The 14612-nt window shown below is 57.0% G+C and overlaps 1 protein-coding gene across 2 annotated transcripts in view; it reads left to right on the top strand.

The window, feature by feature from the left end:
- LOC123761289 (ras-related protein Rac2) overlaps window positions 1-13052 on the top strand; it is a 257088-nt gene extending 244036 nt beyond the window's left edge. For both annotated transcript variants that reach the window (XM_045747216.2, XM_069314002.1), the window contains one exon: window positions 12377-13052. In XM_045747216.2, coding sequence (XP_045603172.1) covers window positions 12377-12585 — 209 coding nt within the window. In that variant the 3' untranslated portion in view covers window positions 12586-13052. The remainder of the gene's footprint in view (window positions 1-12376) is intronic.
- The last annotated feature ends 1560 nt before the right edge of the window (window positions 13053-14612 follow it).

The following is a 14612-nucleotide window of genomic DNA, read 5'->3' as shown; positions in this document are numbered from 1 at the left end:
TGTGTCCTCAGCCGTGGTGGGCTCCTGGTGTGGCCTCAGCCGTGGTGGGCTCCTGGTGTGCCCTCAGCCGTGGTGGGCTCCTGGTGTGCCCTCAGCCGTGGTGGGCTCCTGGTGTGCCCTCAGCCGTGGTGGGCTCCTGGTGTGTCCTCAGCCGTGGTGGGCTCCTGCTGTGCCCTCAGCCGTGGTGGGCTCCTGGTGTGTCCTCAGCCGTGGTGGGCTCCTGCTGTGCCCTCAGCCGTGGTGGGCTCCTGGTGTGCCCTCAGCCGTGGTGGGCTCCTGGTGTGCCCTCAGCCGTGGTGGGCTCCTGGTGTGTCCTCAGCCGTGGTGGGCTCCTGGTGTGCCCTCAGCCGTGGTGGGCTCCTGGTGTGCCCTCAGCCGTGGTGGGCTCCTGGTGTGTCCTCAGCCGTGGTGGGCTCCTGGTGTGCCCTCAGCCGTGGTGGGCTCCTGGTGTGCCCTCAGCCGTGGTGGGCTCCTGGTGTGTCCTCAGCCGTGGTGGGCTCCTGGTGTGGCCTCAGCCGTGGTGGGCTCCTGGTGTGGCCTCAGCCGTGGTGGGCTCCTGGTGTGCCCTCAGCCGTGGTGGGCTCCTGCTGTGCCCTCAGCCGTGGTGGGCTCCTGGTGTGTCCTCAGCCGTGGTGGGCTCCTGGTGTGCCCTCAGCCGTGGTGGGCTCCTGGTGTGCCCTCAGCCGTGGTGGGCTCCTGGTGTGCCCTCAGCCGTGGTGGGCTCCTGGTGTGTCCTCAGCCGTGGTGGGCTCCTGGTGTGTCCTCAGCCTTGGTGGGCTCCTGGTGTGTCCTCAGCCGTGGTGGGCTCCTGCTGTGCCCTCAGCCGTGGTGGGCTCCTGGTGTGCCCTCAGCCGTGGTGGGCTCCTGGTGTGTCCTCAGCCGTGGTGGGCTCCTGGTGTGCCCTCAGCCGTGGTGGGCTCCTGGTGTGTCCTCAGCCGTGGTGGGCTCCTGGTGTGTCCTCAGCCGTGGTGGGCTCCTGATGTGTCCTCAGCCGTGGTGGGCTCCTGCTGTGCCCTCAGCCGTGGTGGGCTCCTTGTGTGTCCTCAGCCGTGGTGGGCTCCTGGTGTGTCCTCAGCCGTGGTGGGCTCCTGGTGTGTCCTCAGCCGTGGTGGGCTCCAGGTGTGCCCTCAGCCGTGGTGGGCTCCTGGTGTGTCCTCAGCCGTGCTGGGCTCCAGGTGTGCCCTCAGCCGTGGTGGGCTCCTGGTGTGCCCTCAGCCGTGGTGGGCTCCAGGTGTGCTCTCAGCCGTGGTGGGCTCCTGGTGTGCCCTCAGCCGTGGTGGGCTCCTGGTGTGTCCTCAGCCGTAGTGGGCTCCTGGTGTGCCCTCATCCGTGGTGGGCTCCTGGTGTGTCCTCAGCCGTGGTGGGCTCCTGGTGTGTCCTCAGCCGTGGTGGGCTCCTGGTGTGCCCTCAGCCGTGCTGGGCTCCAGGTGTGCCCTCAGCCGTGGTGGGCACCTGGTGTGTCCTCAGCCGTGGTGGGCTCCTGGTGTGCCCTCAGCCGTGCTGGGCTCCAGGTGTGCCCTCAGCCGTGGTGGGCGGCTGGCTTCTGCTCTGTGGGGGCGGGGGGGAGGGGGTGGGGGGCACTGGATGACTTTTAGCTAGGAGCTGAGATGTGGTTTTGCTACCTGGTGTTCTCTGTGTACTCACCTAATTGTGCTTGCGGGGGTTGAGCTTTGGCTCTTTGGTCCCGCCTCTCAACTGTCAATCAACTGGTGTACAGATTCCTGAGCCTACTGGGCTCTATCATATCTACACATGAAACTGTGTATGGAGTCTCCACCACATGACTTCTTAGTGCATTCCATTTATTAACTACTCTGACACTGAAAAAACGTCTCTGTGGTGGGACGTTTACCGTCTGGGAGATCATTTACATATATCAGAAACAGGATAGGTCCGAGTACAGAGCCCTGTGGGACTCCATTGGTGACTTCATGCCAATCTGAGGTCTCACCCCTCACTGTAACTCTTTGCTTCCTATTGCTTAGGTACTCCCTTATCCACTGAAGCGCCCTACCAGTTATCCTTGCCAGATGCAGTAGTGTAGGGGTGATGGGGTAATGTGGCATGGGGAAGACTTTGTCGTGTGGCAGAGTGGTGCTGCAGAGTGGTGCTGCAGAGTGGTGCTGCAGAGTGGTGCTGCAGGGTGGTGCAGCAGAGTGGTGCTGCAGAGTGGTGCGGCAGGGTGGTGCTGCAGAGTGGTGCTGCAGAGTGGTGCTGCAGAGTGGTGCAGCAGAGTGGTGCTGCAGAGTGGTGCAGCAGAGTGGTGCTGCAGAGTGGTGCTGCAGAGTGGTGCTGCAGGGTGGTGCTGCAGAGTGGTGCGGCAGAGTGGTGCTGCAGAGTGGTGCTGCAGAGTGGTGCTGCAGAGTGGTGCTGCAGAGTGGTGCTGCAGAGTGGTGCAGCAGAGTGGTGCTGCAGAGTGGTGCTGCAGAGTGGTGCAGCAGAGTGGTGCTGCAGAGTGGTGCGGCAGGGTGGTGCTGCAGAGTGGTGCTGCAGAGTGGTGCTGCAGAGTGGTGCGGCAGGGTGGTGCTGCAGAGTGGTGCGGCAGAGTGGTGCAGCAGAGTGGTGCTGCAGAGTGGTGCTGCAGAGTGGTGCTGCAGAGTGGTGCTGCAGAGTGGTGCTGCAGAGTGGTGCGGCAGGGTGGTGCTGCAGAGTGGTGCTGCAGAGTGGTGCTGCAGAGTGGTGCAGCAGAGTGGTGCTGCAGAGTGGTGCTGCAGAGTGGTGCTGCAGAGTGGTGCGGCAGAGTGGTGCGGCAGAGTGGTGCAGCAGAGTGGTGCGGCAGGGTGGTGCTGCAGAGTGGTGCTGCAGAGTGGTGCTGCAGAGTGGTGCGGCAGAGTGGTGCTGCAGAGTGGTGCGGCAGAGTGGTGCTGCAGAGTGGTGCGGCAGGGTGGTGCTGCAGAGTGGTGCTGCAGAGTAGTGCTGCAGAGTGGTGCAGCAGAGTGCTGCTGCAGGGTGGTGCTGCAGAGTGGTGCAGCAGAGTGGTGCTGCAGAGTGGTGCTGCAGAGTGGTGCGGCAGAGTGGTGCAGCAGAGTGGTGCTACAGAGTGGTGCTGCAGGGTGGTGCTGCAGGGTGGTGCTGCAGAGTGGTGCTGCAGGGTCGTGCGGCAGAGTGGTGCTGCAGAGTGGTGCGGCAGAGTGGTGATGCAGGGTGGTGCTGCAGGGTGGTGCTGCAGAGTGGTGCGGCAGAGTGGTGCAGGAGAGTGGTGCGGCAGAGTTGTGCTGCAGGGTGGTGCTGCAGGGTGGTGCTGCAGAGTGGTGCGGCAGAGTGGTGCAGCAGAGTGGTGCGGCAGAGTGGTGCAGCAGAGTGGTGCTGCAGAGTGGTGCGGCAGAGTGGTGCAGGAGAGTGGTAATGCAGAGTGGTGCTGCAGAGTGGTGCTGCAGAGTGGTGCGGGAGAGTGGTAATGCAGAGTGGTGCTGCAGAGTGGTGCGAGAGAGTGGTGAGGCAGAGTGGTGCTGCAGAGTGGTGCTGCAGTGTGGTGCTGCAGAGTGGTGCAGGAGAGTGGTGCGGCAGAGTGGTGCTGCAGAGTGGTGAGGGCGAGTGGGGCTGCAGAGAGGAAAGTGGTACTACAGAGTGGTGGCGCATAGTGGTGCTGCAGAGTGGTGCTGCAGAGTGGTGCAGCAAAGTGGTGCTGCAGAGTGGTGCTGCAGAGTGGTGCGGGAGAGTGGTGCTGCAGAGTGGTGCTGCAGAGTGGTGCTGTAGGGTGGTGCTGCAGAGTGGTGCGAGAGAGTGGTGAGGCAGAGTGGTGCTGCAGAGTGGTGCGGGAGAGTGGTGAGGCAGAGTGGTGCTGCAGAGTGGTGCGGGAGAGTGGTGAGGCTGAGTTGTGCTGCAGAGTGGTGCGGGAGAGTGGTGAGGCAGAGTGGTGCGGCAGAGTGGTGATGTAGAGTGGTGAGGCAGAGTGGTGTGGGAGAGCGGTGTGGCAGAGTGGTGCTGCAGAGTGGTGCTGCAGAGTGGTGCTGCAGAGTGGTGAGGCAGAGTGGTGTGGGAGAGTGGTGCTGCAGAGTGGTGCTGCAGAGGGGTGAGGCAGAGTGGTGCTGCAGAGTGGTGCTGCAGAGTGGTGAGGCAGAGTGGTGTGGGAGAGTGGTGCTGCAGAGTGGTGCTGCAGAGTGGTGAGGCAGAGTGGTGTGGGAGAGTGGTGCTGCAGAGTGGTGCGACAGAGTGGTGCTGCAGAGTGGTGCTGCAGAGTGGTGCTGCAGAGTGGTGCTGCAGAGTGGTGCTTCAGAGTGGTGCTGCAGAGTGGTGATGCAGAGTGGTGCTGCAGAGTGGTGCTGCAGAGTGGTGATGCAGAGTGGTGCGGCAGAGTGGTGATGCAGAGTGGTGCGGCAGAGTGGTGCGGCAGAGTGGTGCTGCAGAGTGGTGCTGCAGAGAGGTGAGGCAGAGTGGTGCTGCAGAGTAGTGCTGCAGAGATGTACAGCTGAGTGGTGCGGGAGAGTGGTGCAGCAGAGTGGTGAGACAGAGTGGTGTGGGAGAGTGGTGCTGCAGAGTGGTGCTGCAGAGTGGTACTGCAGAGTGGGGCTGCAGAGTGGTGCTGCAGAGTGGTGCTGCAGAGTGGTGCTGGAGAGTGGTGCGGGAGATAGTGAGGCAGAGTGGTGCAGCAGAGTGGTGCAGCAGAGTGGTGCTGCAGAGTGGTGCAGCAGAGTGGTGCAGCAGAGTGGTGCTGCAGAGTGGTGCTGCAGACTGGTGCTGCAGAGTGGTGCGGGAGAGTGGTGCTGCAGAGTGGTGCGGGAGAGTGGTGCTGCAGAGTGGTGCGGGAGAGTGGTGCTGCAGAGTGGTGCAGCAGAGTGGTGCGGGAGAGTGGTGCTGCAGAGTAGTGCTGCAGAGTGGTGCGGGAGAGTGGTGCAGCAGAGTGGTGCTGCAGAGTAGTGCAGCAGAGTGGTGTTGCAGAGTGGTGCGGGAGAGTGGTGCTGCAGAGTGGTGTGGGAGAGTGGTGCGGGAGAGTGGTGCGGCAGAGTGGTGCGGGAGAGTTGTACGGCAGAGTGGTGCTGCAGGAGAGTGAGGCAGAGTGGCGCTGCAGAGTGGTGCGGGAGAGTGGGGCAGCAGAGTGGTGCAGGAGAGTGGTGAGGCAGAGTGGTGCTGCAGAGTGGTGCGGGAGAGTGGTGCGGCAGAGTGGTGCTGCAGGAGAGTGAGGCAGAGTAGTGCTGCAGGAGAGTGAGGCAGAGTGGTGCTGCAGAGTGGTGCGGGAGAGTGGTGCAGCAGAGTGGTGCTGCAGAGTGGTGAGGCAGAGTGGTGCTGCAGAGTGGTGCTGCAGAGTGGTGCAGCAGAGTGGTGCTGCAGAGTGGTGCTGCAGAGTGGTGCGGCAGAGTGGTGCAGCTGAGTGGTGCTACAGAGTGGTGCTGCAGGGTGGTGCTGCAGGGTGGTGCTGCAGAGTGGTGCTGCAGGGTCGTGCGGCAGAGTGGTGCTGCAGAGTGGTGCGGCAGAGTGGTGCTGCAGGGTGGTGCTGCAGGGTGGTGCTGCAGAGTGGTGCGGCAGAGTGGTGCAGGAGAGTGGTGCGGCAGAGTTGTGCTGCAGGGTGGTGCTGCAGGGTGGTGCTGCAGAGTGGTGCGGCAGAGTGGTGCAGCAGAGTGGTGCGGCAGAGTGGTGCAGCAGAGTGGTGCTGCAGAGTGGTGCGGCAGAGTGGTGCAGGAGAGTGGTAATGCAGAGTGGTGCTGCAGAGTGGTGCTGCAGAGTAGTGCGGGAGAGTGGTAATGCAGAGTGGTGCTGCACAGTGGTGCGAGAGAGTGGTGAGGCAGAGTGGTGCTGCAGAGTGGTGCTGCAGAGTGGTGCTGCAGTGTGGTGCTGCAGAGTGGTGCAGGAGAGTGGTGCGGCAGAGTGGTGCTGCAGAGTGGTGAGGGCGAGTGGGGCTGCAGAGAGGAAAGTGGTGCTACAGAGTGGTGGCGCATAGTGGTGCTGCAGAGTGGTGCTGCAGAGTGGTGCAGCAAAGTGGTGCTGCAGAGTGGTGTTGCAGAGTGGTGCGGGAGAGTGGTGCTGCAGAGTGGTGCTGCAGAGTGGTGCTGCAGGGTGGTGCTGCAGAGTGGTGCGAGAGAGTGGTGAGGCAGAGTGGTGCTGCAGAGTGGTGCGGGAGAGTGGTGAGGCAGAGTGGTGCTGCAGAGTGGTGCGGGAGAGTGGTGAGGCTGAGTTGTGCTGCAGAGTGGTGCGGGAGAGTGGTGAGGCAGAGTGGTGCGGCAGAGTGGTGATGTAGAGTGGTGAGGCAGAGTGGTGTGGGAGAGCGGTGTGGCAGAGTGGTGCTGCAGAGTGGTGCTGCAGAGTGGTGCTGCAGAGTGGTGAGGCAGAGTGGTGTGGGAGAGTGGTGCTGCAGAGTGGTGCTGCAGAGGGGTGAGGCAGAGTGGTGCTGCAGAGTGGTGAGGCAGAGTGGTGTGGGAGAGTGGTGCTGCAGAGTGGTGCTGCAGAGTGGTGAGGCAGAGTGGTGTGGGAGAGTGGTGCTGCAGAGTGGTGCGGCAGAGTGGTGCTGCAGAGTGGTGCTGCAGAGTGGTGCTTCAGAGTGGTGCTGCAGAGTGGTGATGCAGAGTGGTGCTGCAGAGTGGTGCTGCAGAGTGGTGATGCAGAGTGGTGCGGCAGAGTGGTGATGCAGAGTGGTGCGGCAGAGTGGTGCGGCAGAGTGGTGCTGCAGAGTGGTGCTGCAGAGTGGTGAGGCAGAGTGGTGCTGCAGAGTAGTGCTGCAGAGTTGTACAGCTGAGTGGTGCGGGAGAGTGGTGCAGCAGAGTGGTGAGACAGAGTGGTGTGGGAGAGTGGTGCTGCAGAGTGGTGCTGCAGAGTGGTGCTGCAGAGTGGGGCTGCAGAGTGGTGCTGCAGAGTGGTGCTGCAGAGTGGTGCGGGAGAGTGGTGCGGGAGATAGTGAGGCAGAGTGGTGCAGCAGAGTGGTGCAGCAGAGTGGTGCTGCAGAGTGGTGCAGCAGAGTGGTGCAGCAGAGTGGTGCTGCAGAGTGGTGCTGCAGACTGGTGCTGCAGAGTGGTGCGGGAGAGTGGTGCTGCAGAGTGGTGCGGGAGAGTGGTGCTGCAGAGTGGTGCAGCAGAGTGGTGCGGGAGAGTGGTGCTGCAGAGTAGTGCTGCAGAGTGGTGCGGGAGAGTGGTGCAGCAGAGTGGTGCTGCAGAGTAGTGCAGCAGAGTGGTGTTGCAGAGTGGTGCGGGAGAGTGGTGCTGCAGAGTGGTGTGGGAGAGTGGTGCGGGAGAGTGGTGCGGCAGAGTGGTGCGGGAGAGTTGTACGGCAGAGTGGTGCTGCAGGAGAGTGAGGCCGAGTGGTGCTGCAGAGTGGTGCAGGAGAGTGGGGCAGCAGAGTGGTGCAGGAGAGTGGTGAGGCAGAGTGGTGCTGCAGAGTGGTGCGGGAGAGTGGTGCGGCAGAGTGGTGCTGCAGAGTGGTGCGGGAGAGTGGTGCGGCAGAGTGGTGCTGCAGGAGAGTGAGGCAGAGTAGTGCTGCAGGAGAGTGAGGCAGAGTGGTGCTGCAGAGTGGTGTGGGAGAGTGGTGCAGCAGAGTGGTGCTGCAGAGTGGTGAGGCAGAGTGGTGCTGCAGAGTGGTGCTGCAGAGTGGTGCTGCTGAGTGGTGCTGCAGAGTGGTGCGGCAGAGTGGTGCTGCAGAGTGGTGCTGCAGAGTGATGCTGCAGAGTGGTGCTGCAGAGTGATGCTGCAGCGTGTTGCTGCAGAGTGGTTCTGCAGAGTGATGCTGCAGAGTGGTGCTGCAGAGTGGTGAGGCAGAGTGGTGCGGGAGAGTGGTGAGGCGGAGTGGTGCTGCAGGGTGGTGCTTCAGAGTGGCGCAGCAGAGTGGTGCTGCAGAGTGGTGCGACAGAGTGGTGCAGCAGAGTGGTGCTGCCGAGTGGTGCGGCAGAGAGGTGCAGCAGTGTGGTGCGGGAGAGTGGTGCTGCAGAGTGGTGCTGCAGAGTGGTGCTGCAGAGTGGTGCTGCAGAGTGGTGCTGCAGAGTGGTGCTGCAGAGTGTTGCGGGAGAGTTGTGCTGCAGAGTGGTGCGGGAGAGTGGTGCGGGAGAGTTTTGCTGCAGAGTGGTGCAGGAGAATGGTGCGGGAGAGTGGTGCTGCAGAGTGGTGCGGGAGAGTGGTGCAGCAGAGTGGTGCGGCAGAGTGGTGCTGCAGAGTGGTGCTTGAGAGTGGTGCTGCAGAGTGGTGCAGGAGAGTGGTGCTGCAGAGTGGTGCTGCAGAGTGGTGCGGGAGAGTGGTGCTGCAGAGTGGTGCTGCAGAGTGGTGCTGCAGAGTGGTGCAGCAGTGTGGTGCGGGAGAGTGGTGCTGCAGAGTGGTGCTGCAGAGTGGTGCTGCAGAGTGGTGCTTGAGAGTGGTGCTGCAGAGTGGTGCAGGAGAGTGGTGCGGGAGAGTGGTGCGGGAGAGTGGTGCTGCAGAGTGGTGCTGCAGAGTGGTGCGGGAGAGTTGTGCTGCAGAGTGGTGCAGGAGAGTGGTGCTGCAGAGTGGTGCTGGAGATTGGAGCTGCATAGTGGTGCTGCAGAGTGGTGCTGCAGAAGAGTGGTGCGGGAGAGTAGTGCTGCAGAGTGGTGCTGCAGAGTGGTGCAGGAGCTTGGTGCGGGAGAGTGGTGCGGGAGAGTGGTTCTGCAGAGTTGTGCTGCAGAGTGGTGCTGCAGAGTAGTGCTGCAGAGTGGTGCAGGAGAGTGGTGAGGCAGAGTGGTGCAGGAGAGTGGTGAGGCAGAGTGGTGCTGCAGAGTGGTGCTGCAGAGTGGTGCAGGAGAGTGTTGCTGCAGAGTGGTGCTGCAGAGTGGTGCTGCAGAGTGGTGCTGCAGAGTGTTGCGGGAGAGTTGTGCTGCAGAGTGGTGCTGCAGAGTGTTGTGGAAGAGTTGTGCTGCAGAGTGGTGCAGGAGAGTGGTGCTGCAGAGTGGTGCAGGAGAGTGGTGCTGCAGAGTGGTGCTGCAGAGTGGTGCTGCAGAGTGGTGCTTGAGAGTCGTGCTGCAGAGTGGTGCAGGAGAGTGGTGCGGGAGAGTGGTGCGGGAGAGTGGTGCTGCAGAGTGGTGCTGCAGAGTGGTGCTGCAGAGTGGTGCGGGAGAGTTGTGCTGCAGAGTGGTGCAGGAGAGTGGTGCTGCAGAGTGGTGCTGGAGATTGGAGCTGCATAGTGGTGCTGCAGAGTGGTGCTGCAGAAGAGTGGTGCGGGAGAGTGGTGCTGCAGAGTGGTGCTGCAGAGTGGTGCAGGAGCTTGGTGCGGGAGAGTGGTGCGGGAGAGTGGTTCTGCAGAGTTGTGCTGCAGAGTGGTGCTGCAGAGTAGTGCTGCAGAGTGGTGCAGGAGAGTGGTGAGGCAGAGTGGTGCAGGAGAGTGGTGAGGCAGAGTGGTCCTGCAGAGTGGTGCTGCAGAGTGGTGCAGGAGAGTGGTGCTGCAGAGTGGTGCTGCACAGTGGCGCGGCAGAGTGATGCTGCAGAGTGGTGTGGGAGAGTGCTGCAGGAGAGTGGTGGTGCAGAGTGGTGCTGCAGAGTGGTGCAGGTGAGTGGTGCTGCAGAGTGGTGCTGCAGAGTGGTGCGGCAGAGTGATGCTGCAGAGTGGTGCAGGAGAGTGGTGCTGCAGAGTGGTGGGGGAGAGTGGTGCTGCAGAGTGGTGCAGGAGAGTGGTGCTGCAGAGTGGTGGGGGAGAGTGGTGCTGCAGAGTGGTGCAGGAGAGTGGTGCTGCAGAGTGCACCACTCTCCTGCACCACTCTGCAGCACCACTCTGCAGCATCACTGCAGCATCACTCTGCCGCACCACTCAGCAGCACCACACTGCTGCACCACTCTCCTGCAGCACCACTCTGCAGCACCACTCTCCTGCACCACTCCTGCAGCAGAGTGGTGCTGCAGAGTGGTGCTGGAGAGTGGTGCTGCAGGAGAGTGGTGCAGCAGTGTGGTGCTGCGGCAGAGTGATGCTGCAGAGTGGTGCAGCAGAGTGGTGCAGGAGAATGGTGCTGCAGTGTGGTGCTGCAGAGTGGTGCAGGAGAGTGGTGCTGCAGAGTGGTGCTGCAGAGTGGTGGGGAGAGTGGTGCTGCAGAGTGGTGCTGCAGGAGAGTGGTGCAGGAGAGTGGTGCTGCAGAGTGGTGCTGCAGGAGAGTGGTGCTGCTGAGTGGTGCGGGAGAGTAGCACGGTAGGGTTAAGTCCCTAGGCTACCATGGGTCAGCCAGAATCAAATTCAAAATAAGGCAAATAATCATTTGTATAATTTTTTTTGCAATTAACAGAGATTTTTATATAATTTCATTGTAATAAAAAAAATTATTATTTCCTAATTACTCCATTATTCAATTTATTTTGGTGGGGGTTGGCGCGTGTAAATTTTGCCTTGTCACCATATAATTTATGTGATTCTGTAATAAATATTTTTATATACATTGATTTGAATAGTGTTGTTACAAATGAAGCCATCAGGGGCCGCGCCCTATTTTCATTCCCTACAAATATTTCAACCGTTTTGGCTATGTAACTTTCATGTAATCTCAATTTTTTATCAAACTGAATTTGTTGGTGTTGCATTTTAATTATTAGTAGTACATGTTAATATAGGAACCTTCAGAAGACCCTTGTGAAGCTGGAAGTTACACACACCATAACTCTTTCACACACACACATATTTTATATATATATATATATATATATTTATATATATATATATATATATATATATATATATATATATATATATATATATATATATATATATATATATATATATATATATGTCGTACCTAGTAGCCAGAACGCACTTCTCAGCCTGCTATGCAAGGCCCGATTTGCCTAATAAGCCAAGTTTTCATGAATTAATTGTTTTTCGACTACCTAACCTACCTAACCTAACCTAACCTAACTTTTTCGGCTACCTAACCTAACCTAACCTATAAAGATAGGTTAGGTTAGGTTAGGTAGGGTTGGTTAGGTTCGGTCATATATCTACGTTAATTTTAACTCCAATAAAAACAAATTGACCTCATACATAGAGAAAAGGGTTGCTTTATCATTTCATAAGAAAAAAATTATAGTAAATACATTAATTCAGGAAAACTTGGCTTATTAGGCAAATCGGGCCTTGAATAGTAGGCTGAGAAGTGAGTTCTGGCTACTAGGTACGACATATATATATATATATATTTTTTTTTTTTTGTTCTTTTATAACCTAGAAGGGGGTACCACCTCTGGTGCAAGTGTAGGGACCCATAGCCTCGGAGAAGAAAATAAAGAGTACTCAGAGAAGACCTTGTGGATCCTCACTGAACACTTTGATATTTTCTTCTCCTACCACCCCTATTCTTTTGTTAAGTGTGTATATTTATCTAACTTTATTTGAAAATGTCATTACACAAAAAAGTTACAATATTGATTACATGCAGGGTACAAGGCTGCTTGTCACAAGTTGTACAGCTCTTCCAGCTCCTCAGATGGCGGGCAGGAACCATGGATGCAGTGAGCATTTCCTCTCTGGATTGCCACACTAAGGCGCTGAAAAAGAAAACTGGCAGCTCTAGGGTCTCTAGTTGTTTCGATTAGCTTAGACCCCAACTCCTTCAAAAAGCTAGCAGCACTTTTACCCCAGGCACCATGCATATATATATATATATATATATATATATATATATATATATATATATATATATATATATATATATATATATATATATATATATATATATATATATATATACATATATATATATATTTGAGTTAAAACTAATGTAGATATATGACCGAACCTAACCAACCCTACCTAACCTAACCTAACCTAACCTAACCTAACCTAACCTAACCTAACCTAAACTAACACAATTAAGTCAATAACTTATGTTCTTAATATAATATAAAAATAATAATTCAAATAAACTAATTGGAAACAATTTATTGAAAATAATGAAAATCACTCGGCCTATTAGGCAAATCGGGCCTTGCATAGTAGGCCAAGTAGTGCGTTCAGGCTACTAGGTACGACATATATATATTTATATATATAATATATATAGCATGTATATATATATATATATATATATATATATATATATATATAGATATATATATATATATATATATATATATATATATAGACGCAAAATCCTTCTTTTGCGTCTCGTGGTGGAATATGTCGTCCAATAGGATTTTCAGATTTATTCCCGTTGGACGACATATTGGCCGGCCATTTGTAAAACCATATTGTGAGTCATCTATTAATTTATGTTTTCCATGATGAAGTCGAATGGTATTTGCAATTATGGATTCAAGTAACTTTCCCACAATAGACGTTAGGTTAACAGAGATGGAGTTGTGCACTTTCATCTACACGACACTTTGTAGAAAGTGTCGTGTATAGCAGCGTCACTTGCCTGTCCCTCATACATATGTTCTCTTGAGGGGTTGTTAATATAGATGTCTACCTTGTAAACCTATAATGTAATAACACCAAATACTTAGGTGGGTAATGTTGATTGATCTTTCTTCAGGGACCAAGTTAGACCTGCGTGAGGCCACGTCTCCTCATCTGACAGTGAAGAAGGCCGAGGGCAAGAAGGTGGCTCACTCCCTCAAGATGAACGCGTATGTGGAGTGCTCGGCCAAGACCATGGAAGGCTGCGAGGCCGTCTTCCAGGCGGCGGTCAGAGCAGCCAACCAGCCGTATAAGGTGGACGGACCACAGTGCAGACTACTCTGAGTCAACTCTGCCCTCACGCTCCCTCATGAACTTATTCCACCACCAAATGTCATTTACATTTGAGTAGTCTAACCTCAGATTGGATGTCCAGTTTTAACTTTAAAATTCTCTTCAGAAGATACCCCCTTCATTTGTACTGTTTAATATCATAGAAGAAAATGTGAGAATCACGTTATGATGAAACTTGGGTTATACTTCTACAACACACACTCTGCCCCTGCTCCTCCACCACATACTCTGCCCCTGCTCCTCCACCACATACTCTGGCCCTGCTCCTCCACCACATACTCTGCCCCTGCTCCTCCACCACATACTCTGCCCCTGCTCCTCCACCACATACTCTGGCCCTGCTCCTCCACCACATACTCTGCCCCTGCTCCTCCACCACATACTCTGGCCCTGCTCCTCCACCACATACTCTGGCCCTGCACCTCCACCACATACTCTGCCCCTGCTCCTCCACCAAATACTCTGCCCCTGCTCCTCCACCACATACTCTGGCCCTGCACCTCCACCACATACTCTGGCCCTGCACCTCCACCACATACTCTGCCCCTGCTCCTCCACCACATACTCTGGCCCTGCACCTCCACCACATACTCTGGCCCTGCACCTCCACCACATACTCTGCCCCTGCTCCTCCAACACATACTCTGCCTCTGCACCTCCAACACATACTCTGGCCCTGCACCTCCACCACATACTCTGGCCCTGCACCTCCACCACATACTCTGGCCCTGCACCTCCACCTCATACTCTGGCCCTGCACCTCCACCACATACTCTGCCCCTGCACCTCCACCACATACTCTGGCCCTACACCTCCACCACATACTCTGCCCCTGCACCTCCAACACATACTCTGGCCCTGCACCTCCACCACATACTCTGGCCCTGCACCTCCACCACATACTCTGCCCCTGCACCTCCACCACATACTCTGCCCCTGCACCTCCACCACATACTCTGGCCCTGCACCTCCACCACATACTCTGCCCCTGCACCTCCAACACATACTCTGGCCCTGCTCCTCCACCACATACTCTGGCCCTGCTCCTCCAACACATACTCTGCCCCTGCTCCTCCACCACATACTCTGCCCCTGCTCCTCCACCACATACTCTGCCCCTGCTCCTCCACCACATACTCTGGCCCTGCACCTCCACCACATACTCTGCCCCTGCTCCTCCACCACATACTCTGGCCCTGCACCTCCACCACATACTCTGGCCCTGCACCTCCACCACATACTCTGGTCCTGCACCTCCACCACATACTCTGCCCCTGCTCCTCCACCACATACTCTGGCCCTGCACCTCCACCACATACTCTGGTCCTGCACCTCCACCACATACTCTGGCCCTGCACCTCCACCACATACTCTGGCCCTGCACCTCCACCACATACTCTGCCCCTGCTCCTCCACCACATACTCTGGCCCTGCACCTCCACCACATACTCTGGTCCTGCTCCTCCACCACATACACTGGCCCTGCACCTCCAGCACATACTCTGGCCCTGCACCTCCACCACATACTCTGGTCCTGCACCTCCACCACATACTCTGCCCCTGCTCCTCCACCACATACTCTGGCCCTGCACCTCCACCACATACTCTGGTCCTGCACCTCCACCACATACTCTGCCCCTGCACCTCCACCACATACTCTGGCCCTGCACCTCCACCACATACTCTGCCCCTGCTCCTCCACCACATACTCTGGCCCTGCACCTCCACCACATACTCTGGTCCTGCTCCTCCACCACATACACTGGCCCTGCACCTCCACCACATACTCTGCCCCTGCTCCTCCACCACATACTCTGGCCCTGCACCTCCACCACATACTCTGGCCCTGCACCTCCACCACATACTCTGGTCCTGCACCTCCACCACATACTCTGCCCCTGCTCCTCCACCACATACTCTGGCCCTGCACCTCCACCACATACTCTGGTCCTGCACCTCCACCACATACTCTGCCCCTGCACCTCCACCACATACTCTGGCCCTGCACCTCCACCACA

This window comes from Procambarus clarkii, chromosome 7, assembly GCF_040958095.1.
Source record: "Procambarus clarkii isolate CNS0578487 chromosome 7, FALCON_Pclarkii_2.0, whole genome shotgun sequence".
Classification (NCBI taxonomy): Eukaryota; Metazoa; Arthropoda; class Malacostraca; order Decapoda; family Cambaridae; genus Procambarus; species Procambarus clarkii.
Note: the sequence above shows the minus strand (reverse complement) of the source record. Positions and strands in the feature narration are given on the sequence as shown.